Below are 27,556 nucleotides of genomic sequence, written 5' to 3' on the forward strand. Positions count from 1 at the left end.
CTCATACACTACTTTGCCCCTCTTGCTGGATCAAGAAGGCGAGGACATCATCGAGCTGAACGTGTGCTGAACGCGGAGGTGCCGTACTTTTACTTGATCGGGACGGATCGTGAAGGTGTACGACTACATCAACCGCGTTGATAAACGCTTCCGCTTTCGGTCTACGAGGGTACATAGACATACTCTCCCCTCTCGTTGCTATGCATCACCATGATCTTGCGTGTGCGTAGGAATTTTTCTTTAAAATTACTACATTCCCCAAAACTGAGATGAGCGATCGGTCCCACCGAGTTCGCAATGCAAACTCTCTGCTTCCTTTTCGTAACGTTTCAGTCTCACCGAAATGAGCGATCGGTCCCACCGAGTTTGCCTGACCAACTCTCTGTTTGCTTATTACTGAAATCGGTCTCACCGAGTTGAAGTAATCGGTCAAACCGAGATCAAGTTATGCCCTAACCCTAACATCGGTCCCACCGAGTTGATCTTGTCGGTCCTACCGAAAAGCCTAACGTTCACATTTTGAACCATATCGGTCTGACCGAGTTTCAGTATTTGGTCCCATCGAGTTTGGTAAATGGTGTGTAACTGTTAGATTTTGTGTGGAGGCTATATATACCTCTCCACCCTCCTCTCCATTAAAGAGACTATCAAAACGTGCCTACACTTCCAGCATTCATTTTCTGAGAGAGAACCACCTACTCATGTGTTGAGACCAAGACATTCCAATCCAACCACAAGAATCTTGATATCTAGCCTCCCCTAAGTTGTTTTCCACTCAAATCTTTTTTCCACCATATCCAAATCTATGAGAGAGTTGAGTGTTGGGGAGACTATTATTTGAAGTACAAGAGCAAGGAGTTCATCATCAACACACCATCTATTACCTTTTGGAGAGTGGTGTCTCCTAGATTGGTTAGGTGTCATTTGAGAGCCTCCGTCAAGATTGTGGAGTTGAACCAAGGAGTTTGTAAGGGCAAGGAGATCGCCTACTTCGTCAAAATCTACTCCAAATGAGGCAAGTCCTTCGTGGGCGATGGCCATGGTGGGATAGACAATGTTACTTTTCCATGGACCCTTCATGGGTGGAGCCCTCCATGGACCCGCGCAACCGTTACCCTTCGTGGGTTGAAGTCTCCATCAACATGGATGTATGATAGCATCACCTATCGAAACCACGCCAGAAATCTCAGTGTCTACATTGTGTTTGCTCCCTTCAAACTCCTCTCCTTTACCTTTATATGCAATGATTTACATTCCGCTGCTATACTCTTAGAATTACATGTGTAGGTTGATTGCTTGACTTGTGTTAAGTTGATAAAATCTACCAAGACTTAAAATTGAAAAAATGCTAGATTTTTATTTGATGAATAGTCTAATCAACCCCTCCTCCTCAAACATACTTTCGATCCTACACCGGGCCCAAAATAGCCCGACCCGGATTGAAAAATTGAATAATTATTTAGACTATGCAGGACCCCTATATAAAAAATTTGATTTACTCCCATCTTTACGCAGTTTACAATACAAAAAACTGTAGAGAGGATAAGAGCAAATGCACCCTATTTGAAGCACCTGGATTCCACGCAAGAAGCGGTTTCCAAGAACATCACTGGTGCCTACTCCCTCCGTCCCTTAATATAAGGGTGTTTTGACACAGAGGGAGTATTTCACAAAAAAGAAAAAGAAAAACTCGAGCAGGAATCAGTGTCTGAACTGCTCAGGAGCAATGCACTTGAGTGGATCAATCAAGAGCCAAAGCCAGCAATGTTTCCTTTCCCCTTAAATTATATATGCATATTACTGTATATTTTATACATACAGTTATAGAATTATATACACCTGACCTGACTGCCGCACCTATGAAGAGATATGTGCTGGAAGGAAATGAAAACGCTGTATTGTATATATATGCTTAACAATCTTCTACGTATTCTATACAGTACCAACAACTAAACAGCGACCGCCGGGGTTGGAAGCTCCGGCAGTCCGCTCTCGCCATTCAGCACAATGACTTTCCCCTCCGGGTCCACATCAACGATGACAGAGTCGCCCTCCTTGACCTCCCCGCCCAAAATCTTCTCCGCGAGGCTGTCCTCCAGGAGCCTCATGATGGCCCTCCTCAGCGGCCGCGCTCCGTAGCTAGGGTTGTACCCTTCGTCCACGACCCGCTCCTTGAACTTCTCCGTCACCTGCAGGTTGATGTCCTTGGTCTTGAGCCTGGTGAAAACCTCCTGCAGCATTATGTCCGCGATCTCTTTGACTTCCAGCTTGGTCAGCTGTCTGAAGACGATCATCTCGTCCAGACGGTTGAGAAACTCTGGTCGGAAGTACTGCTTCATCTCCTCGATCACCAAGCTCTTGATCCTGCCATAGCTGCTGTCCTTCTCGTCCGAGTCGAGGTCGAACCCGATCTTCCTCCCCCCCTTCTCAATCACGCTGCTCCCAACATTTGATGTCATTATCAGGAGCGTGTTCTTGAAGTCCACTGTTCTCCCCTTGCTGTCGGTTAACCTTCCGTCTTCCAGGATCTGGAGCATCATGTTGAACACATCCGGATGTGCCTTCTCAATCTCATCAAAAAGCACAACGCTGTATGGCCGCCGTCGAACCGCCTCCGTCAGCTGCCCACCTTCAGTGTATCCCACATAGCCTGGTGGTGAACCGATCAACTTGGACACAGTGTGCCTCTCCATGAACTCACTCATATCCAGCCGGATCATGGCTTCTTCAGAGCCGAAGTAATATGATGCCAGAGTCTTTGCAAGCTCTGATTTCCCAACACCAGTGGGACCTGCAAAAATGAAGCTCGCAATTGGTCTGTTGGGGCTCTTGAGGCCCACACGAGCACGGCGAACGGACCGACTTATTGCTTTCACAGCCTCGTCTTGGCCGATGACACGCTTATGCAATGTCTCTTCCATCTTAAGAAGTTTATCAGATTCGTCAGTCGAGACTTTCTCCACTGGAATACCAGTCCATGATGACACAATGTGCTGGATATCTGATTCATGCACCATCGGCCCCGTCTCTCCCGACTCAGTCTCTGCTTTGTTCATCTCCTTGCTCTTGTCAATCAAGGCTGTTATCTGGGCCTTCAATTCCATTTCACGATCTCGCAACTCTCCAGCCTAATGGCATAACATTGCAACAGGCACAGCAACCATTAGTTTTTTTTCGATAAAGGGAATATATTAATAGCAACTATTAGTTAGCATCTATATCAAAGAAAGTGCAGATATATGGTGGTTGGCATCCAGAAAGTTGAGATCATCAACCCACATGAATAGAATAAACATACACTAGTGCGGTTTTTATGCTAGAGAAAAGGCAGATTCAAGGACACTAGTAATAATTTACTTGCAGTGATAACTATTTAATGTCAGAAGTATGACAAACATTTTTTATCATCAACTGAGACCGACCGCACCGACAAGAACTCCTAGATCATACTATGAAATTACATGTCATCTTCCAATTATATCAATGAACACTCTAAACAAGTTAAATATGGTGGATTAACATCCCACATGAAGTTTTTAAACAGTTGGGTTGCTCTATCAGCATTAAGAGAATTCAAAATATAGTAGTCCACCATAGGCTGATACCTTCTCAAAATCCTGGCCACGGACAGCTTCATTTTTATCTTTCGTTATTTGCTTAAGCTCCTTGTCAAGCTCTCTGGCTTCCTCAGGAACCTACATAAGTGATTCTGTTTAGATTTTGTGCGGGGCGTGCAGAAAATAGAAAAGGCCAACATTTAAACACATTCTCTACCTGGGCATGTCGAAGCCTAACACGTGAACCTGCTTCATCAATCAAATCAATTGCTTTATCTGGGAGGAAACGATCACTGCAAACAAAACAATTCGCCAGATATTAAAAGGATACAGGATAGCAGCCAAGTTGTATATGAGATTCGGACAAGAAACATAGTATAATTTTTCTCTGCAATGTTTTTGAAGCCTGAGAATATCATACATCACATCACAGAGCATATATGCTCCTCATTTGGTTTTCTAAGTATTGATGTTGTAGACTCTGATGGTTATGTTAAGCTATTAACTGTCAACAAAAATTTGACCTTTTAATTCGGAATCTCAGCCACATTTTGGTTGCAGCACAGGTTCATTTTGTATCATAAACTACTTGGTAAGTTGTATTGTAATATTAGCATGACCAGCTAAGGTGATAGACTCTATCTCATAGTTCACATACCTGATATATTGATAAGATAGCTTAGCAGCTGCAATCAAAGAATCATCAGTGTAACGAAGTTTATGATGGATCTCATATCGCTCCCGGAGCCCTCTGAGAATTTCTATGGTCTCATCAACTGATGGTTCCGGTACCTTTACTGGCTGGAAACGTCTTTCTAATGCTGGATCTTTCTCAACATGCTTCCTGTATTCATCAAGCGTGGTGGCTCCAATACACTGAGAAGGTTAGTTGTAAAAAAGGTTCAGTAAAATCAAAAGAAACTACAGATTCAGCTTGATGGAATAATACCAGGCACTAGAAATGTTTAGCATAAGAAAGCAGATTGTTAGCCCTGTGTCCCAATACGGTGCCAAGTAATCTCATCGACATACCTGTAGTTCTCCTCTTGCTAAAGCTGGCTTTAAAATATTAGCAGCATCAATAGCACCTTCGGCGGCTCCTGCTCCTATGAGGGTGTGAACTTCATCGATGAAGAGAATTATCTCATCGCTCTGTTTGATTTCTTCCATCAGTTTCTTCAACCGTTCTTCAAATTCTCCACGGTATTTCGTACCAGCAACAAGAAGTCCCATATCAAGGGTAATGACCTGTAGTAAATGGTTTCGAAGATGATCATTTCCTTCCAATCTTTTCAAAACAATGCGGGAACACACACACACACAAAAAGTGACAAGTATGAAGTATAGTACAAATAAGGATCGTAGTCTCAAAAGGTCCACATCTGACTGGTGCAGATTGCGGGGCATGGACCTTGGAAGTTGGGACTATGGCCCCTAATTTGCACACATAACAGATATCGCACGTAAGTAATTTTTGAACACATAATTATTTATAATTTTCCTTTGTGTCATTAACCAATTGTGAAGCTGATTTCATACGGTTTTTTGTGTGTGAAGAAAACAGTAGGTTTCCCTACTGTGATTAAAAGGAAATTGTAGTTTGTATGAATATACATAACTTAAAAAAGACCATCTACTATCTAGCTATGACAAGGCATTATGCCCAAAAGAAGAGAGTACAACTAAGGCATGTGCTTAAATGAAGGAGTTAAACCATGCTGGTAAGTCTTTTCTATCATTTCCTCTTAGCTCTATGAACCAGCCAGTGGAGTTGATTGCATACACTAGCCAGTGGGGTTGATTGCATACACCAGCCAGTGGAGTTAATTGCACATGTTACCCTTATTATTTGTCCAAAAGACGTGCACACAAGTTCTGCAATTTTGCTTGTAAGTCTGTGCATCAGCATAGATAATTAAAGAAATTGGACATACACTTGCTCGAAAATTATGTTTTCCACTAAAAGAAAAATATGATTTGTCATAGTAAGGTACAAGCTCAAGCAGAACAGCATGGATAAACCAAACACAAGGCAGTAATCAAACGTAGTAGAAATACAATGAGAGCCATACACCTAATCTACTGGGTGAACACTTCACAGGAATGCCAGAATCAATTAACAGAGCAAATATTAGGATCAACATATAAGAATTGCAACAAGGTATACAACTGCACTAAAGCACCAAGGTATACCTTCTTCCCCTCTATCGTCTCAGGCACATCGCCACTAGAAATGCGTTGAGCAAGCCCTTCTGCAATAGCTGTTTTCCCAACACCCGGTTCTCCAATTAAGCAGGGATTGTTCTTGGTTCTTCTGCCCAAAATTTGTACGACGCGTTCAATCTGTGGTTCCCTCCCAACAACAGGATCTAGCTTTCCCTACAGATATTATTGGACTTAACAATTAGAGGCCTGAACTAGCACCTATTGTGTCATAGTAAAATGAAAATATTACCTCCTCGGCTAATTTTGTTAAATTAGTCCCATACTCCTCAAGTGTTGGCATCTTGTTACCACTGCTCCCTCCCCCAACTCCAGCACCAACAGCTTCTGTTGTCTCACCAATCATCCGGACAACCTATAGATGCATAACATTTGTGAAAACAAGATAAAAGGAAGAAAAAAAAGACTTGCTTTTCAAAGAGACCGCAATCTCAGATATAGCTTACCTGGGTACGAATATTGCTGGGGTCAGCACCAAGAGACTCAAGTACGCGAGCTGCCACCCCTTCCCCCTCACGAAGCAATCCAAGAAGCAAGTGCTCGGACCCAATATAGTTGTGTCCTGGAAAGATGAGGGTATCAGCTCCAGTAAACAGGAACCTTCTAAGCAGTTTGTTCAAATGTAATGACAAAACAGATGCACCACTGTTATGAGCGGCATATATTACAGCCAGGCGGTTAGGGGCCTGGCCCAGTTATCTTATCGTGTTAGGGGCTTAGCCCAATTATATAAACTCATGTAAGGACCCGTTTTAAGATTAAGCAAGAAGCAATCATTATTTGCTCGGCTTCCCGAAGGGAGCCGGCAGACCTAACCCTAGCCGCCTCCTGCCAACGCCGCCACCTCTTCCCTCGCGCACGACGGCGCCCAGCCGCTAGCGACCGCGAGATCGCCCACATCCAGCCCCCTCCTTCCCCTACAATCTCCGCCCTAGACCCGGTAGAACCCTAGTTTCTACCAATTTGGTATTAGATAGCTCGGTTCCGATCATGTCTGCACCACCGCCCACCCCACCACTGCCCACATCACCACCGTGCCACCAATCCTCTCCACCGCGCCGCTGGCCCTCTCCACCGAGCCGCTGTCCTCCCCACCCGCGCCACTGGTCCCCACCTCCAGCGCCCCCACCGCCCAGCTGCCAGTGCCCTCCACCGCCATCTACACCCCGGAGGTCACCGGGGTCCTTCACGCCCTCGTTGCAGCGGTCCAGGAGATCCGGCTGTACTTGGCCAGCCCCTACAGGCCTCCGCCACCCCCGCTGCCGGCTGCCGCCACCAGTCCGCCGGCCCTGCCGTGTTACTCGCCGCACTCGGCAGCCTCCGCGGCGTTCGCTGGGCCGCTGCAGCCACCGCCCGCCACCACCCCGCAGTGGCCGTTGCCTTGCTCAGTTTTCCCCTTTAATGTCCCTCTCCATTATTATTCATAGTAATGTGCTCCTCGCTGAGCTTTATGATTTCCATTGTCATTCTTCCCTCCGCGTCGAACAGAAAGAAGCAAGCAGGGGGTGTTGCCGTAGCGCGCCGGTATGTATTTTAGTCACATGAATTTTGCGAATTGAAAATTTGGGCAAATTGACTCAGTTATATTGTCCGATAAAAGGTTTCCAAGGATACGGTGGTGTGTAGGGTCTTTCAAATCAATCAGGAAAGCGTGAGCTGAGAAGGAACACGGCTTTCCACGCCTTGACAAGTGGATCTACCAAGAATAGCTTTTTCCGGTTCTCATGACGCCCCCCATGCAGCAGCCACTGCCGCTGCAGCCGCCCCCCGCCAGCACCCCCATCTAGCCGCAGTGGCCATCGACGGCCCTCGCGGCTCCCGCCACGCCCGTCGCCCACATGCAGCAGTAGCTGCAGCTTCATCCCGCCGCGTCCGTCACGCCCATGCAGCAGCCACTGCAGCCCCAGGCACCCCCGCCGCTCAGCACCGGGCTGGCGACGACCATGCCGGCGGGCGTTCCGATCCAGCAGATTCGGTTCCCACCCTCACCGTCACCGCTTCTGGCCTGGTTGGCCGGGTCGACGCCACAGCCGGCCTACACTATGGCCGGGGAACAGCCGGCGCCCACCCTGCAGTACGACGGGCCCTCCGGCTCTGCGGGTGCCTACGCTGGCCGCGCGGGACCGCCGTTTCACGGGGCACCCCCCGTGCCCACCAACCCGGCATCATTCTCTTCGCTGCCCCGTACCGCCGAGCCGCACGCCCACGGGGGTCCGACTCCGACCCCGCTGCGCTTCGCCAAGCTCGACTTCGCCACCTACGACGGCACCGAGGACCCCCTCAACTGGCTCAACCAATGCGAGCAGTTCTTCCGAGGGCAACGGACGCTCGTGTCGGACCGCACCTGGCTCTCTTATCACCTCCGCGGTGCCGCACAGACGTGGTACTACGCCCTCGAGCAGGACGAGGGCGGCATGCCCCCATGGGAGCGTTCTCGCGAGCTCTGCCTCCTTCGCTTCGGACGCCGATATGCGGGAGCCGGCTGGCGGAGTTGGGCCGCCTCCCCTTCACCTCTACGGTGCAGGACTTCACCGACCGCTTTCAGGCCCTGGCGTGCCACGCGCCCGACGTGACGTCTCGCCAGCGGGCCAAGCTCTTTGTTGGCGGTCTGCCAGATCATATCCACGTGGACGTGGAACTGCAGGGACCCCAGGACCTTCAGACGGCCATGTATTACGCACGCGTGTTCGAGCGTCGCGCGGTGGCCATCCAGCAGGCATCACCGTACAGGGCCGCTGGATCGCCACCCTGGCCGGATGTTCCCGCGCAGGGTTGGCCTGCTCAGGCTTCCGCGGCACCCCTCGCCGCGACCGCGGCGCGCCCGTTCCGCCGGCTCACCTCGGCCGAGCTGCTCGAGCGTCGCCGCCAAGGGTTGTGCTTCAACTGAGACGAGCCCTACGTGCCCGGCCACGTCTACTCGCGTCTCTTCTACCTGGAGGTTGCGGACTACATGGAGGAGGAAGCCGCCGCCGCCGGGCTCGGCGACCTGCACGCCCCAGTTGCCGCGAAGGTGTTTGGTGACGGCTGTTCACCTCGAGGAGTTCCGCAAAGCGCTTTCCCGCCTTCCAGCTCGAGGATGAGCTGTTTGTGCAGGCGGGGAGAAATGTTATGAGCGGCATATATTACAGCCAGGCAGTTAGGGGCCCGACCCAGTTATCTTATCGTGTTAGGGGCTTAGCCCAATTATATCATTAGGAGGATTATATAAACTCATGTAAGGACCCGTTTTGAGATTAAGCAAGAAGCAATCATTATTTGCTCGGCTTCCCGAAGGGAGCCGGTAGACCTAACCCTAGCCGCCTCCTGCCAACGCCAACGCCTCTTCCCTCGCGCACGACGGCGCCTAGCCGCCGGCGACCGCGAGATCGCCCACGTCCAGCCCCCTCCTTCCCTTACAATCTCCGCCCTAGACCCGGTAGAACCCTAGTTTCTACCAACCACATCATGAAAACAGAGGGAAGAATTCACATAAGGAATACAAGGATGTCCATTATTGAAAAACTATATATTGGGAAACCAAAATAATGAAGTGCATGATAAAAGTACATCCATGTATCCCCTTATAAATTCAAAATTTAGACTTTTAGTTCATGTAGAAGAACGATGAAATGGCACTTTAGCAAGTGCAAGTGTCAACATAATACGATGCACTAAAGCATATGTTGGTGAGTTCAACTACAATCCCTTCAGAAAACAGCATAATGGGAATGAGGAGAGTGTGAATTCATAGAATGGCTGCTGTAGCAAAAATTAAATTATGAGTCACAGTCATTGTGGTGTCTGTTCCAGCTGGATCAGCCTGGATCACTTAACCAATGGCAAATCCTACAGATTGTCCAAGACTTGTATGTTTACTGATAGCTGGAGACAACTTCGTTGGCTGGTGGCGACTCAGTAACTGGCCGTTGACTGCACTACGCCATGCCTAATGCTCATAGTTGGTGGATTTTAGAAGCAGCAAAATGCTGCCATCCTCAACAGGGAGAGGCCCTGCATCACCTTGCTGCCCAATACCATCCTGCAGAAGCATAGTTACGGGCTACAGCGGGAGAGGCTAGCTCCAAGCGTCACTACGGGCAGAAGATAGCTCATAGGGGTGTGGTGCTTGTTGAGTTGTTGTGCTTGTCATAGGCCTAGTCATAGGCTTGTAAATAACCTCTTGTATCTATCGAGACGAAAGGCTTTCAGATTTTCTCAAAACAAAAATACTTTTAAGTTGTAACTGAAATGTGATGCCCCAAGACCGGAGCTTCAGATGCCTTCCAGGGTTTCCGAGATTCATTGTGTGATTTTTTTTTTGCTTGTTGCATTCATCATTGCATCATGTGCATTGCATCATGTCATCATGCCATCATGTCTTTTTTTTAACTCAACTAAATAAATGGCATGGATCTTTGATCCATTTAAATCAAGGGAATTCACATGGTGAGTTCTCTTCATAACATATCCTCCTAATATTTAGGGAGCTATTATAAAATATTCCGTTAACTTGGAATCACCCATAACACAATTGCACTACTCTTCAACTCTTCCCTTACCCGACTCAACCTCCTATCCTTTCTTTTCGACCTTTTAAGTTAAATTGCAAATTGGGTTGCAATTTTACTTTCTCCATTAATGTCCCAAATCTGCCCATAAATCACATCTATTGTGTAGGGTCACCTCCTATAATTTCAACCCATTTGGAGTTCATTCGAATGGGTTTCAAAATTCAAACTTGCCGAGTTAAATCCAACGTGTGTGGATTTTACTTCCTCTAAAAATCCTCAGGCCATTTTTGTCAAATTCCTCGTATTTTTGCGAGTCCGGGAAATTTATCTGCGTACTCAAATTCTTTCCCTAACCTCCCTCTTTCCTTTTCTTCTCCTTAATTGTTTTCTGCTAAGAAAATAAAAAGAGAAGAGAGAAAGAGAGAAGGGAGCCCGCAGCCCAATTTGGCCCAAGGCCCACTCCCCCGTAACCCTAGCGCCAGGGGGAGAGCCCATCTGATCGATCCCCAACTTCCCCTGCCTCCTCCTAGCACCGTCACCAGGGAACCGCACGCCCGATCCCCATCTCCCTCGCAACCCCCATCTCCCCGATCCCCTCGTCCTCTCCCTCGTTCCCACACAGCGCCGCCACGCCCAGGAGAGGAGCTCCTCGTCCTCGATCCCCTTGCCGCCACCACCGCGAGTTACCCTCGCCGCCGCGCGTCCCATGCCTCTACCGCCGCCGAGCTCCATCAGGAAGGCCACCCCACGCGCGACCCAGCGCCTTGCTGCCTCCCCGTGCCTGGGGCTGCCTCCTCGCCCTCGCTGCTTGCCCACGGGCCACACGGCCTGATGCCGGCGGCCAGCGCCGCCGTGGCCGTCGCCTCACCCGTCCGCCTCAACGCCTCCTCCTGCCTGCGCCTCCCTCTCCTACATGGCCGCCCTAGGCTCCTCAGGAAGCCGCGCCGCCCGCCTCTGGCCATGTCTCCGACGAGATCCCGGCAGCCCCACGCCGGAGCCGCCGTTCCTGCGCTGCCGCCGCACCATCTTGCCTCCTCGCGCGCCCATGGTCCTCCAGAAGTCTGCGCTGCCCCGCCCGCCTATCAGGAACGCCATGGCTGGCCCCTCCGAGACCTTGGCATGAACCGAGCTTCTTCCTTCCCGAGGTCTCCTGACCCGTCAAGTTCCGCACACGAGACTACATCTCCGGGGACTACCGTGACCGTGTTTTTTTGCCTACTACCACTTCGGTTCGTCAAGGCCACCAAGTTCGACTACGGGGATTCACCCAGTACCATTCGGATGCACCAAGTTCGACTACATGGACCGCCAAGTTCCTCCACCGATGACTCGAACGGCTACAAAACGTGAACCACTACCGTCGACCCGCAAAGACCCCGTGGACGTCAAGTTCCGTGTCGTTGACCCCGAACCTCTACGAAAACGTGTACGACTACTTCCGTGGCCGAAGACCCGTGTACAACTACCGTCGTCGAAGGCCGTCGAGTGAACGTCTACCCACATCGTGTATTTGACCAAGTTCGATGACGACCTCCGAAGAACTTGGATTCGCGAAGTTCTACTACCGTCGCCCCCGGAAACCTTGGATTCGTCAAGTACCTCTCCCAAAGCGAACGTGAACCACTACTTCCCTCGACGACCCATGAACGACTACTTCCACTACAAACTCGTTCCGCCCGAAATGCACGCTTCAAAGGTATAACCACCGAGACGACGCGCGTGAACGAATGTTGTGTGTTGTATGAAATGCTCGCGTGTGCACCGTGTCCGACGTGTTTCTTGCATGTTCCCTTTTGCCATACCGTCGTCTCGTGGGACACCCGGTTACCGGGACCACCCCACCATCTTTTGACACGCTTCCGTCACTTTTCCTTTTGCACCGGTATCTCCATGAGCTACCGGAACCGACATGTTGCCGTGGCATCATTTTCGGATTCGTCGCCGTGGCACACTTTCTTTCCACCACGGTGACAAATGCTTCATAATGCTCTTATCAATATTTTCATAAAACTTGCATAAACTTGCGTATGTCATCCGCATCATGATAACAACACCAAGAATGTTTAAATTGTTGTTTGCGGCCTCATTTAAATTGTTGTTTGCTAAATGCATATGGGGATTTACCGGAATTGTTGTTTGATGTTTCCGGCCTCATTTAAAATGCCTAGCGGTGTATTTTACTCATGCTTCACCTCTTGCCATGTTAATCAACATTTAATATTGTTGGGTACATAAACGAGATCGAACTAAATAACTTGAATGTGGTGTTAGTATTGTTTGTGCACTTTGCCATGCCATGCCTCATTAAACCGGACATGCATCATACTTGGTTGTGCATCATGCCATGCTTATGCGATGGTTGTTTACTATGTTGTTTGCTTCTTTCCGGTGTTGCTTCTTCGGGTTGCTTATGCGATGGTTGTTTCCGGTGTTACCATTTGCCACCTAAGCCTTTTTCCCTTGGGTTCTGCAGACTCGAGGGTCATTTTTATTTTGAACCCCCGGGCCAGTGCTCCTCCGAGTGTTGGTTCAAACTGGGCGATGTCCGGCGCCCCCTGGGCAACCAGGGTCTATGCCAACCCGACGTCTTGCCCATCCGGTGTGCCCTGAGAACGAGATACGTGCGACTCCTATCGGGATTTGTCGGCACATCGGGTGGCTTTGCTGGTCTTGTTTTACCATTGTCGAATGTCTTGTAACCGGGATTCCGAGTCTGATCGGGTCTTCCTGGGAGAAGGAATATCCTTCGTTGACCGTGAGAGCTTGTGATGGGCTAAGTTGGGACACCCCTGCAGGGTTTGAACTTTCGAAAGCCATGCCCGCGGTTATGGGCAGATGAGAATTAGTTAATATCCAGTTGTAGAAAACTTGACACTTATAACTTAATTAAAATGAATCAACCGCGTGTGTAGCTGTGATGATCTCTTCTCGGCGGAGTTCGGGAAGTGAACATGGTTCTTGTGTTATGCTTGAACGTAAGTAGTTTCAGGATCACTTCTTGATCACTTGTAGTTTCTCGACTGTGCGTTGCTTCTCTTCTCGCTCTTATTTGCGTATGGTAGCCACTATATATGCTAGTGCTTGCCGCAGCTCCACCTCACTACCCTTTCCTACCCATAAGCTTAAATAGTCATGATCTCGCGGGTGTGAGATTGCTGAGTCCTCGTGGCTCACAGATACTTCCAAATAGTTGCAGGTGCCGATGATACCAGTGCAGGTGAAGCAACCCAGCTCAAGTGGGAGCTCAATGAAGATCTTGATCGTTGTTTTGTTTCATTTCCTGTTGATCAGTAGTGGAGCCCAGTTGGGACGATCGGGGATCTAGCATTTGGAGTTGTCTTCTTTTATTTTGATTCCGTAGTCGGACATTTGTTTGTACCTTGGATGATGTATGAATATGTATGTATTGTGTGAAGTGGCAACTGTAAGCCAACTCTTTATCTTTTTCTTATTCAGTACATGAGATGTGTAAAGATTACCCCTCTTGTGACATGCCTACCATGCGGCTATGCCTCTAAGTCGTGCCCCAACACGTGGGAGATATAGCCGCATTGTGGGTGTTACATGAAAGTAGTCAGGTAGCTAGCCAATTGTGTGGGCGAACCGGCCAACGGATAAAATTTAGACTTATAGTTGGTGAGGAACATGAAAAAGCGCAGTAGCAATTAGAAGTGTGAAGAGAACATGCTTTACCTTCGCTTCAATCATCCTGGATGGAAGCATAATGGAAAGAGTGATGGTCACCATAATCAAATATGCATTATCAGTCACAAATTCAACCCTAGTGATATCAATTGCCGCTAGTTCAACTTGGAACACTTAGTGATGGAACGAATTCATGTTTTGGTTGCTGAAAACTTTTAAGTTGTACTCCCTCCGTAAAGAAATATAAAAGCATTTAGATGACTAAAATAGTAATCTAAACGCTCTTATATTTGTTTACAGAGAGAGTAACTGATAGCTAGCTAAGAAAAAGGCATCAATCGTTCCAGTAACAGAGATGTAACTATCCCTTTGTTAGGTTTCAGTTTGTCTGGCAGTAACCTAGGAACCATAGAAATAAAATAAAATGGATCAAACTATAGAAAGACCTCTTGACTGACATACCTAGCTGCCGAGCTTCCTCCAATGAAAGCTCTAAAACACGTTTTGCACGTGGTGTGAATGGTATTTCGACAGCAACAAAACCATTGCCCCTCCCAATGATCTTCTCCACTTCCACACGGGCATCCTTCAGATTTATACCCATGGACTTAAGCACCTTTGCCGCAATACCAGTGCCTTCTCCAACCAGACCCAATAGAACTTGCTCGGTTCCGACAAAGTTGTGGCCCAGGCGCCTCGCTTCCTCTTGCGCAAGCATTATGACCTTTATAGCTTTCTCAGTAAACCTCTCGAACATTGCTCTGGTTACAAAAGAAGCACGCCTTCCCCGTCTAGAGAATCTGTAAGATGCAACTGTTGACCTGAAGTTGGACGAGCGCACGGCTGAGAAGCTATGTACCGATCTCAGACCGACAAATGCTGCCATCCTTACAGGACGGTTCAATGACATTGCCAACATTGAGGGAGTCCTCCTGGTTCCATGAGACTTGCAGTGCCGACCGCCTGTACGGCCTGCAAAAGTTGTCTCAAGAGCAACCGGCAGGACTAAGGTCCCTGCCATGGTCAAAAGTAAGTTGTCCCAAACCTGTGCAAGATGTTAGCATAGAAGTAGTTAGAAACCATTCTAGATACTTGATCCTCAAAGAGAAGTAAGCTGAATGCTCAGAGAAAAACACAATAGAAATACTTTAGTACAACAACGATACAAGTCAATGTTTATTTAGCTTTAACCTCTTCGTCTTGCGTCCCTAAGTCTTTTTTTCTTTTGTTTTTGAGAAACACATGTAACTTCATTCATACTCGACAACCATCACAGGTACAATCCTCTGGATCCAAAGTCCAAGAAACTACACAGTAACACCTACAACTAAGAATTATAATGTAATCTCTTAAGAGACATCTTCTCCGTGGTATCAGTCTTTGCAAGATGAACTATAGTCAAGGTTTTATTAAAGATACTGCAATTGGACCGGAGCAGCGACACTGCCACTCGTTTACCCGCACAAGCTTGATTGCCAATAAATGCTTTTGGAAGCCCCTTGAGTCGATCATCAAAGATGATAGGAAGCCGTAAGTTATGAATGGATTTGGGCCTGGATGATCCCCTAGAAGTGCAGGTTGTCAATCTAAAAAAAGGTGCAGGTTTTCGAATTGCAAGATCTTTGCCAAAACGTCAAGGAAGGGCTCCGACTCTAGAAAGAAAGCCAACAAAAACAACACAAATCAATAACATAAACTCATCACATGGCACCGCCACGATAGAGAAAGAACCACGGTACCTTTATTCACAAAAACACCACATCCACCACTAGAGAGACCCTAACGAAGACCACAAAACGAAGGAGCTGAGGTCCCGCCATCTCTCAATGCCAAGATGGCAGCCACAAAACTCTGAGGCCAAGATGGCAGCCAGAGGCGAGGGGACTCAAATTTTTTTCAAGTGGCGGCTGTTGTTCTTTCCTAAAACCCTAAACCACACTCCCTTTCTGCCTCACACCCCTAGTGGAAGAAATAAAATAAGACATGCACTTCATCATGGACTTTATTTTGCACTGTAAATGAAAATACTAGTCCACCATTCCATACTTTTTTTTCTTGGAAAAGGAGGAAGACCCCCGGCCTCTGCATCTGGGCGATGCATGCAGCCACTTTATTAATTATTCACAAAAGATCTTACAAAGTAATATATCAGTAAGACTGAAGCCACCGTCTAGGCAAAATCTGTCGCTACTCCAATTGATGAAGGGATGCTGATAGTCTGAGCCTAATACCAAACAGACCTCGCAGCCAAACCTAACATCTAAGACAAACCTAACATCTAAGACCTGAGGCCCCAACCAAGCCACCTGCCGGGTATGGAGCACCCACCGGTCCGGCGCACACTCAGAGGCCGCCGCCGCCAACTGCCACCAATCCATCTTCAGAGCTGTACTGACGCATCAACCTTGCCCGGTCTAGCTGTCGTCGACGCCGCCATGACGCGAGACAACACCGCCATTCTGCGCTCGTCCATCAACACACGCCCAGCAGTGAAACCCCGCTGCTCCATGCCGCTGGGAACCGCCATTGTCGACGTGTCAGATGCAACGCCACACCTCCTTCGCGAACACCACCTGCTGCCACTGGTCCCATCCCCTTCACTTGCAATTCCTCTGCACTCCCAACCAAGCCCCAAGACCCCTGACGACACCTCCAGGAAGGTCACGACGTGAAGCGCCACTGCCGCCAAAACCGAAGAGGATTGTAGGTTTTCACCCGGCATGAGATCAGGGTGGGTAGATTGGGCCCTCAGCTGCGCCTTTATGAAGGAAAGTGATGCCCATGGACACCGCCGCCGCTGGAACAGTCAAACCGGCCAAGGTTTCCCCCGGACCCAAGGTACACCACCAGGGCTCACCATCACCGGAGCCTACAGCCGCAAACCAGCGGGACGACAAGAAAGGCAACAGGAGGGAGGGGAACCACCAGATCTGACGCCGCGGAAACCGACGGAGGAACACCGGCCGCCCAATCCGATCCCCGGCAGCCCACCTGCCCCGCCGCGCTCGGACGAGGAGGCCAGCCTAGGGGCCGTCGCCCCGGATCCAGCAGCCTCCGCCCCAGATCAGGCAGAGCATCGCCAGGCTGCCGCCACGAGCGCCCCTAGGAACCGGCTGGCCGCCACGCTGCCGCGCTCATGGAGACGTATAACGCCCTCGATGCGGCTATATCTCCCACGTGTCGAAGCACGACTTAGAGGCATAACCGCATTGAAAGCAATGTCGCAAGAGAGGTAATCTTCACACAACCCATGTAATACATAAGGGAAAGAGATACATAGTTGGCTTACAATCGCCACTTCACACAATAAATGAATCGCCACTTCAGGTTTTCTTCTCAACGTTGTTTGTTTCATCCGTCTCCAAGTTGCCTTTGTTTTTCCCATCCTCCCTCCCTTTGTTTCTTTAAGGACTCAGATGTCTTAATCAAGTATCTTTCATTCTTGTGAAGTCTCTCCATCCTTTCCTGTCAATATTCTTATCCGGTGATTCTCATGAAGATTCTAACGGAGCTTCTAGTTCATCATTCTTCGTTTCTTTTATCTTCTCCGGTGGTTTCAAGTCAAGCTTTGTTAACCTTACCCTTTTTCCTCATTTCAATGCCTTCTCATACCGGTGTACTTCATAATAATTCACTTCTCGCTATTCATTTATTCCGGCATGCTCAAATTTTCTAAAAAGGCTCGTCTTGTCATTCAAGATTCTTTCAAGATCTTTCGAGGATGTTATCTCATTCAAGTCATTTAATTCAACCGGTGCAACCTCTCTTTTAAATCATTTCAACGGTGTTTCTTTTGAGTGGGCACTAACCCACAGGTCTTTTCCCAGGATCTTACCTGACTCTTCTTATTTTCCCGGAGCTATCCTAAATTCCTTTTAAAGTTTGACGTAAGAATGAGTTATCATCAGTCAAATGCCATCTCCTAGATCTTTCACAATTCTTTTCATCGTTGGCTCAACCTCTTCGTTTTGATTCTTCCGGAGTGTCTAAATAATTCTTGGTGATGTTTCTCGTCGTCATTCTCGAATTTTGAAGACCGAAGAAGAGTTTCTCTTTAATCTTGCTCCATTCTCTTCAAGATTCGTGATTCTAGCTTGTTGCCATCCTCTCGTAATTGTTTTGATCGTGAGAATTCTTTTCACCTATCCGGAGTAATTCAAGAGTTTTCTCAGTTTGTTATCCGGAGTCCATCAATTCAGGTTTATTCATTCTCAGCTGTCAGTTATCATTCTCCTATCTTGCCGGTGCATCAATCAAATATCCTCTAATCAGTTCTTGATCTCTTCGTTCTCATGTATCTAGTTTGTCTCAAGCACCTTCGTTCATTTGCTAATTCTTACCGGTGATGCACCCCTACTTCGATCATTTTCAATTCTTACGGTGGTCCGTTCAAGAGTTCTCTTCCTTGGTCACCATATCAATTTATTCGTTGTTTCAACCCTTCCGGTGGTTCGTTCAATACCTTCTCAAGTTTGCGCTATATCTCTCTTAATCCTTTCTACGAGAATAAGTAGGGTGCCAAATGCATTGTTTGTCATCAATTTAATTGATGAAGGACGAGCATAATATAATTCTTATTCTTGTTTCATCGAGTTTGTTCAATTCCTATTTTTCCGGAGTGGTTCATCATACTTATTCTGGGTTTCAAGTGCTCTTCTTTCCGGAGTTCCAAGTTCTCTCAATTATTTCATCGCGAGATCCATTTAAATCATTACAAGGCTTCAATCTTATTCTTTTCATCCTCCATTTCGATTGATCATTTCTTTTACTACCGGAGTTCTTCATGGAGGTTCTACATGATGGTTCATCAAGGATTTGATTCCTTCTCGAAGTGTTCATCGAGATTCTTTTCAGAGGAGCTCTAGCATTCTTCATCTTGCATTCCTGAGTGCGATTTCTTTCTACCGTATCTTTGGAGGTGGTATTATGTCATTCTTGATAATTTGAGTTCATGCTTCATGATTCACATATTGTTAAGAATGAGGTATTTTAAGTCCATCAATCTCTTCATTGGAGTTATATTGGGTTATATTTCACCTAAAGCCTTCCCTGAGGATTGTTGCTATCATGGTGTTTATATTTGACCCAAGCTCTTCTTTATCCTTCCGGTGAAATACTTTCTCGTCTCCTTGTCCATATCAATTCAATTCTTCTTCCCGTGAGTGGCAGGTTGTCACCTCATAATTTGAGATGTATTCCATAAGACCATATCAAGCTTATTCTTTTCGTTGTTGGTTTTCAACAACTCCGTTCTAGCATTTGTTGTAACCGTGCTCTCTCAAGATCTTGTTTCCCTTCGTTCCGGAGACATTGTGATGTTGCTCTCCTCAACCCATCTTCTCGGATTATCAGGACCATGTTTTGATCGTGCTTATCCTTTTAACCGGAGTATTGTGTCCCTTTTCTCAAGCTCTTTCATGTTATCTAGTTTTTTTTCATCTCTTTTGAACCGGAGTGCTGTCCGAGATCTTTCTTACTCCCTTGCCCCATTCATTCAATAGTTACGGAGGTAGTGTGTTGTTGATTTCATCAAGTATCCTCTCATCTTACCAAGTTCTTATTCAATTCCTTTTCTTTTCAATCGGAGTGCTGCTCGAAGTTGTTCTTCCTTGTTCCTCTTTTCTAACGGAGTGTTCTCAGCTTCGTCATCTCCCTTGTATTCTTTTCTGGATATGGCTTAATCTTTTTCAGGGTTCTTTGGTTTCACTCGTTTGGCAAAGGAGCAACTTAGTTTTACCTCTTCTCTTTCTCTTCCGTTTTCCCTCCGGTGCCATTCTAGATCTCGGGACAAGATCCTCTCGTAGTGGTGGAGTGTTGTAACGCCCCGAGACCGATGTGCCAGGTGTCGTCCAGTTATTCGCTGTTGTTGCCTTGTCATTGCTTGCGTGTCATGCATTGCATATCATGTCATCATGTGCATTTCATTTGCATACATGTTCTTCTCATGCATCCGAGCATTTTTCCCGTTGTCCGTTTTGCAATCCGGCACTCCGTTCTCCTCCGGTGGTCATTTCTACCTTCTTCTCGTGTGTGGGGATTAAGCATTTTCGGTTTGGACCGAGACTTGCCAAGCGGCCTTAGTTTACTACCGGTAGACCGCCTGTCAAGTTCCGTACCGTTTGGACTTCGTTTGATGCTCCAACGGTTAACCGAGGGACCGAAAAGGCCTCGTGTGTGTTGCAGCCCAACACCCTTCCAAAGTGGCCAAAAACCCACCTAAACCTGCTCCATCATCTCGGTCGTTCGATCACGATCGCGTGGCCGCAAACCGCACCTCATTTGGACTCCCCTAACTCCCTCTACCTATAAATATGTGTCTCCCTCCGAAATTCTCGCGCAGACGAAACCCTAATCCTTCCCCTCGCGCCGCCGGACGCGTCCACGCGCCGCCCGAACATGTCCGCTCCGCCGGCCACCTCACCTCCACCAATCAGAGGACGCCACCTTAGCTCCGCCGCCGACTCCAGCGAATCCGCCGCCGCCATGTGTCGCCCGCACCCTCCTCTCTCTTCCCCCGCGCCGCCGCGGCCCTGCGGGCCCGAGGCCGGCCAGCCCGGCCCATCTCTGCGCCGCCGCCCACGCCCGGCTCTCCTCCCGCCCGAGCCGCGGCTCCTTCCACCGGCCGCCAGCTTGCTTCGCCGCCGCCTTCCTTCGCGCCGCGCGCCACCCGAGGCACCTCGCCGCCCCTCGCCCCTTGCCGCTGCGCTCGCCGCCGGCCACAGCGCCACCCGCGCCGGTCGCCGCACCCTCCGGTCTCGCCCGCCGCCTCCGGCGAACTCCGGCCGCAGCTCCTCCCCAAACTCCGGCGCCCTGTTCCGGCGATTCACCGGCGAGCCCGGCGCCACCTCGAGAAGCGTGCAGATCCAGATCCGCCCCGGTGGATCGAGATGAACCAAACGGCGCCATCCCGAACCGGATCCACCCCATCCCGGATATCCTCATCCCGCATTGACTTTTTCGCGGAGGTATAATTTCACTAAGTCCCCGAGATTTCCATGTTTCATATGCCCATATTCATCATGTCGTAACTCCGCATCCGTAGCTCCGTTTTGGGCATATAGCATATCAAAATGTTCGTCTCAGAGAGTACATCATTTCATTCCATTGCATCATTTTCATTTGAGTTCATCTTAATGCCCGAAATTTTGTTGAAAGTATGCTAGTTGAGATAATTGTCAGATCTGCTGCTCCATTTAGATATTTTTCATTTTTGCCATGATTATTGTGTGCATGATATGCCCTTGAGCTCTACATGTGTTTTGTTATATGTTTTGCCATCTATCCAGAGGTGCAACCCATGTATTTTTGTGATGTGTGTGGTGACTAGCACAAGCTTGCCAAGTGAGGCACTTGGTAATGCTGTTTTCAGGGACTTAGCATTTCCACTAAAGTCCTTGGACTGTTTATCTCATTTGGCCATATGTTCATGTTGTTTCCTAGTGATCCGTGCCTCTTTTGAGGATGATCAGTAAGGATGTTTTATTAATCTTGTAATGCTCTATCCATCCATGTCTTTGTTTGCAATTATGGATCACCCTAGCTTGAGTCAATCGAGCTCTACTTTTGTCATTTCGTGAATCCTGGCAGATTGTCTACTTGTTAGCGATTTTGCCAAGGATGTTGTAGTTGATCTGTGCATTCTATGTTATTGTTCTTGCCATGTCTAGCTTGTATTTTGTGTATTCTTAATGGGTGCATGCTTAGATTGTCATGACTTGCTCTGTAGTGAGTGCATCGAGCTTGTAAACATGCCTACTTGATATCTGTTTTCAGCATGCTCCAGTTTTCACTAAGTCTGTGAACTGATTATGTTTTTGCCATGTTCGCATGCTTGCAATTGTATTTTCTGATCCCTTTTGGCTCAAGGTCACTAAAGGACTTTTGTTAAGCTCTTTGAGTAGCTCCATGCCATGCTTTACTTTGACATGTTCAGGCCCTGTAGCATATAGTTTTCATGCTCCAAAGTGTGTTACCTGATCTGAAATTCCAGACAAGTGTTAATTTCACTAAGTCTGAAATCTGTTTACCATATGCATTTTTGCCATACTTGTTTGAACCTGTTAATGGATGAATTGGCCGTAGCTCAGTGTTCATCTTTTGTTAAGCATCATGAGTGGATCGCTGCCATGTATTTTGTTGCCATGTTTGGGTGCTGTAGCATGTTCATCTTGTTGCATTTAGAAGGCTACTTGCTGTATATCGCAGACCGGTGCCATATTTGAATTGCTCGCCATTTCCAAACCGTGTCTCCGATTCCGGCGTTCTTTATATCGTTTTCAAGCGATTTCATCTCATCTTTCCAGTGGCACACTTGGATTTACAAGTTGAGGCCAGGTTCTTTCATTCCCTTGCAAATCATGCATATGCATCGCATACCGCATCCCGCATCTCATACCATGTTCTTGTGTTGGTTGTTTACTATGTTGTGTGCTTCTTTCCGGTGTTTGCCTCTTCGGGTTGGTTCTGGTAACGTCACGTTTGTGACGATTCGTTCGACTACGTCCGTTTGTCTTTTTCATGGACTCGTTCTTCTTCCTTGCGGGATTTCAGGCAAGATGATCATACCCTTAAAATCACTTCTATCTTTGCTTGCTAGTTACTCGCTCTTTTGCTATGCCTATGCTGCGATACCTACCACTTGCTTATCATGCCTCCCATATTGTTGAACCAAGCCTCTAACCCACCTTGTCCTAGCAAACCGTCGTTTGGCTATGTTACCGCTTTGCTCAGCCCCTCTTATAGCGTTGCTAGTTGCAGGTGAAGATTGGAGCTTGTTCCATGTTTGGAACATGGGTATTTTGTTGGGATATCACAATATCTCTTATTTAATTAATGTATCTATATACTTGGTAAATGGTGGAAGGCTCGGCCTTATGCCTGGTGTTTTGTTCCACTCTTGCCGCCCTAGTTTCCGTCATATCGGTGTTATGTTTCCGGATTTTGCGTTCCTTACGCGGTTGGGTTATAATGGGAACCCCTTGACAGTTCGCTTTAAATAAAACTCTTTCAGCAAGGCCCAACCTTGGTTTTACCATTCGCCACCTAGCCTTTTCCCTTGGGAGTCGTGCATCCCGAGGGTCATCTTATTTTAACCCTCCCCCCCGGGGCCAGTGCTTGTCTAAGTGTTGGTCCAACCCAGAGCACCGTGCAGGGCTGTCCCTTGGCAACTTGGGTTACGTTGGCTCCCATACGCTTAGCTTATCCGGTGTGCCCTGAGAACGAGATATGTGCAGCTCCTATCGGGATGTTGGCGCATCGGGTGGTCTTGCTGGACTTGTTTTACCATTGTCGAGGATGTCTTGAAGAACCGGGATACCGAGTCTGATCGGAATGTCTCGGGAGGAGGTCTATTCCTTCGTTGACCGTGAGAGCTTGTCGTGGGCTAAGTTGGGACACCCCTGCAGGGACTTGAACTTTCGAAAGCCGTGCCCGCGGTTATGGGCAGATGGGAATTTGTTAATGTCCGGTTGTAGAAAACCTGAAGTTGACCTTAATTAAAATGCATCTACCGCGTGTGTAACCGTGATGGTCTCTTTCCGGCGGAGTCCGGAAAGTGAACACGATGTTAGAGTTATGCTTGACGTAAATTGTTTTAGGATCACTTCTTAATCATACTTTTATCGACCGTGCTTTGCTTTCTCTTCTCGCTCTCATTTGCGTATATTAGCCACCATATATGCTAGTCGCTTGCTGCAGCTCCACCTCATACCTTTACCTTACCCATAAGCTTAAATAGTCTTGATCGCGAGGGTGCGAGATCGCTGAGTCTCTGTGGCTCACAGATACTTCCAAAACCAGCTTGCAGGTGCCGATGAGACCGTGCAGATGACGCCACCAAGCTCAGGAGGAGCTCGATGAAGATCTTGTCCTTTGTGTTGCTTCGTTCTAGTTGATTAGTAGTGGAGCCCAGTTGGGGTCGATCGGGGACCTTTGTCGCATTTGGGGTTCTTCTTTTATTTTGGTTCTGTAGTCGGACCTTGATTGTATTTGTATGTTGTAATGCTTTATTCATGTATTGTGTGAAGTGGCGACTGTAAGCCAACTATGTATCTCTTTCCCTTATGTATTACATGGGTTGTATGAAGATTACCTCTCTTGCGACATTGCTTTCAATGCGGTTATGCCTCTAAGTCGTGCTTCGACACGTGGGAGATATAGCCGCATCGAGGGCGTTATAAGACCGCCCTGGACCAGATCGGCGTCGCTGCCATAGATCGGGGCCTCATCCTCCGTGCTCATGGAGACAGCCCTGGACTAGATCGGCGTCGCTGCCATAGATCGGGGCCTCATCCTTGAGATCGGGGATCTCACGCATCCCTAGCCCGGGGTGAGAGGGCGATGCCTCCGCCGCCTCCATCGCACGCGCGGGCTTAGCCCGGCGCCGACCACCGACGACGAGGGAGGGGAGAGCAGGAAGGAGGGGCCCAATGGCGGAGGGTTGGGACCCCATGGTCTCCCGCGCGGGGGCGACGGAGGGGGAGGGGGAGATGATGTTAGATGATGGCCTCCGTTCCATACTCTTAAAGCAACTCTAGCAGTATCGGGCCAATTGGCATAATAACCGTCAATATGACTAGGCTGGGGACGTTGGTTTGGAGCACGTGCCATCCGCTCATGCGGGAGGGAAGTTTCACCTCCCTCCTCAACCTCCCGCGCTGGCTCATGGCAATTTTACCGCCATTTTTCCCACTGTCACAGCTCGCAGCTATGAAAAGCCCCGCAGCCTCCACTCCCCTTCTCGCCGATCACAACCTCCACTATAACAGCCGGCGGACTAGGTGCTGTTCTCGGAGGAGAAGTGGTGGTAAAATTTATGTCAGCCATTTTGGGAGACACATAAGGATTTCCACAAGGATCACCATATGTGTCCCAAAAATGGTTAGCATAATTTTTCCACCAGATGGGAAGAAATCGACGACTCTACGGCGAGAAGCGTGGAGGAATGAAATCGACGATGATGTTTGAAATTTTAAGAAGCGGGGAATCTATGGAGATTTTGAGCATCGCCATCGGAATCGAGTTGCCGCCATCGGAACTGACACCCTGAAGCTGAAATCAGTACTGGAAACGGGTCGCCAACGACCAAATCACAGTCGCAATTGGTACCCCGTTGTAAAGCCCTCGCTGTCGTGCTACTGGCCATCCAAGCCCTCGTCGCCATGCTCAGGTTTAACTGAATATATATGTATCAGAGATTGGGAAAAAAATATGTCCCACTGACGAATGGGTCCCATGATATGAAGGAAGCTCTTATGCTGATTCTATGTGTGCACTTGGCTCGGCAGCCTCATATTGCTCCATATGTGATATGGAGGCTGCCAATATGGCAACACTGCTAGAGTTGCTCTTTTGTAAGGCATCTTTGGCAAAATAAGGGGCTGCCTCAGGAAAAAAATTGCTAGATTGGAGTATTGTCAATCTTGTCCAACATCGTCTGAAATGGCTTGGGCATATACAATGCAGGCCTCCAGAAGCGTCAGTGCATGGCGAATGGTTAAGCCATGCTGATAATATCAAGAAAGATAAGGATAGACCAAACTTGACACGAGAGAAGTCCATAATGAGAGATCTAAAGAACTGAAATATCACCAAAGATTGGACAGGGTGCGTGGAAGGTAGCTATTGCACCCACAAAACTCTAGCCTACACCAACTTATTTGGGATTGAAAGGCTTTGTTGTTGTTGGAGTAGTGTCAAGCGGAAGAAAAGAACATTTCCGTCGGTTCGCCCGTCCGTTTAAAGATAAGGATCGCTGGCGCACTTGAACTTTCTGCCGCATCAATCAACTAATGCTGCCGCGAGATCGCCCAGGGCAACCTTAACCAGAATATAAGAACTAAAAACAAAGGGGAAGAGAACATCCCAGGGGCTTCATGACCAATAATCACTCCAAAGGTGAAATATTGGCGTTGAAGAATCAAGCCCTCGCCCGAGAACAAGCGATTACCGGAACCAAGAGCGAGGAAATCGAGAGAGGGAAGCCACGAGGATGAACTACTCACCTGCGATGAGAGACCGAGAGAGGGAGAGAAAGGAGCGCGGCCCTGTTTGTTTCTCCTCCAAGGAGAAGGAGATAAGAAGGGAGAAGAGGAGTCGCTTGGTTGGGGGTGCCCAACAAGCAACCAGAGAAGAGAATTGCTCTTTCCTTTCTTTGTTTTGGCCTCATGCTCATTCTGGCTGATTCTTTTCTCTCTCTCCTTTAGTTTCCACAAGTATCTTTTTTTTCTGAATTATTATGAGGGCTGGGGATTTGGACAAGTCACCAATTTACCCGCCAAGCATGGTGGCAGATATTTCTTTGGCGGTTTAGATATTTTTTTTTCATCTCATGAGAAGAGAATCTGCAGCTGTTCATACGATGCACGTAAAATGTTGGGACGGAAGAAAAAGACTTGGGTTCAACAAAATTTGAGACATTAACAGCTAGCACAAGTCTTGGTGCAGAGATGATGCTAATGAAGATTTGAATATACTCCTACATTGTCTTCCTTTTAATGAACACTAGCAAGGATCATGAAGGCCCACATGCTTCATTAATTACCGAAAATGATAAAAATCTGGCGTCGGACTTTTAGGTTTCTAGGGCTAACACATCGATTGCCGTCAGATTATTTGCACGGATATTGAAGCACATTTGGTTGCTAGGTCATGTTTCCAGTTCGTATGTCGTAGGGACGCGTCCGCGCGAACGCGCGTTCACGACAAGTCAACCGCCACCTTATTCACTCCCCCTTGACACTATCATTTCCGTTCCATTTTTTGTCGCCATCCTCGCATAGAGGGAGAGACGAGCTGCTCGTTGATGGGTTTCCTCCGTCGCCGCACCAAGCCTCCCGATGGACATATGGAGCAGCCGCAACTCATTGGTGAGGCCTTGTTGCACTCATATTCTTCCTTTCCCCTCCTCCTTCCGCATCTCCACACCCGGCGGCAGCAAGATTTCGAAGGAGAAATTATTGACGGCGAACGACATGGAGAGAAGCAGCTCGAGGGCGGCGCTCGATTGTTGTCGCCGTCGTGGTGGCGCTATGCCTCCTCTGTTTTCTTATCATTGCTCCACCTGCTCTCTCACCTTCTCTCTATCTCGTACACACGCCACCATGGAGCTTTGATCCGGTGCTTCCCGCCACAGTCTGTCACCGGGAACGCCGCGCCCCGCCAGCTATCCTCTAGATCAACCTTCTCCACCACGTTCCAGTGGCAGACGTCGGTAACCGTCTTCCCCAGCCGTTGCGCCGCCCGCTGCCACACCTAGTGTGCGAGCTTCATCGGCAACGACTCCTTGTATGGTCTGTGCATCGCCGATTCGGCCTGGTGAGGTGTTATTTGTAGCACATATTATTTCAGAGTGATTGAGCCACCCGATTTTTCTGGTTATGTACATGTACTGAATTTTGTCTAATTAAGGTTCTATTTGACACAATGGCAACCTAAATTGTGTTCACATGGCAAATTTGCCATGATTTTGTGTTTTGTGGAAAAACAAAACAAATCATGCTAAATTTTCCATGTGTCCAGTATAATTTTTGCCTTCGTCACTTGCAATATGTCTTTTCTCTACATTTTGCCACGATATAGATCGCAATTTTTTCATACATTTGCCATGTGACCATCACATTAAAACTCTAGTTTTGCCATGAT

The 27,556-nt window shown here is 48.1% G+C and overlaps 1 protein-coding gene across 1 annotated transcript; it reads right to left on the reverse strand.

Moving 5' to 3' along the window:
* Positions 1–1,737: 1,737 nt before the first annotated feature.
* On the reverse strand, positions 1,738–26,078 carry LOC125508341 (chaperone protein ClpC2, chloroplastic). Its single transcript, XM_048673035.1, has 10 exons — positions 25,918–26,078; positions 14,378–14,960; positions 6,227–6,342; positions 6,013–6,135; positions 5,751–5,936; positions 4,590–4,805; positions 4,216–4,433; positions 3,775–3,850; positions 3,606–3,695; positions 1,738–3,128 (listed from the first exon to the last, which is right to left on the reverse strand). Exons 2-10 carry the CDS (start codon positions 14,934–14,936, stop codon positions 1,950–1,952), a joined length of 2,763 nt encoding a protein of 920 aa, XP_048528992.1. The 5' UTR covers positions 14,937–14,960; positions 25,918–26,078; the 3' UTR covers positions 1,738–1,949.
* Positions 26,079–27,556: the final 1,478 nt, after the last annotated feature.

Source organism: Triticum urartu, chromosome 5 (assembly GCF_003073215.2).
Source record: "Triticum urartu cultivar G1812 chromosome 5, Tu2.1, whole genome shotgun sequence".
NCBI classification, from domain to species: domain Eukaryota; kingdom Viridiplantae; phylum Streptophyta; class Magnoliopsida; order Poales; family Poaceae; genus Triticum; species Triticum urartu.

Bases quoted from the DNA above. Each gene is read 5' to 3' on its own strand.
- LOC125508341 (XM_048673035.1), bottom strand. From the start codon at position 14,936: ATGGCAGGGACCTTAGTCCTGCCGGTTGCTCTTGAGACAACTTTTGCA. The intron at 6,343-14,377 runs GTATGTCAGTCA...TCATCTTTCCAG, and splicing joins GGAGGAAGCTCGGCAGCTAG to GACACAACTATATTGGGTCC. The intron at 4,434-4,589 runs GTATGTCGATGA...TAACCTTCTCAG, and splicing joins TAGCAAGAGGAGAACTACAG to TGTATTGGAGCCACCACGCT.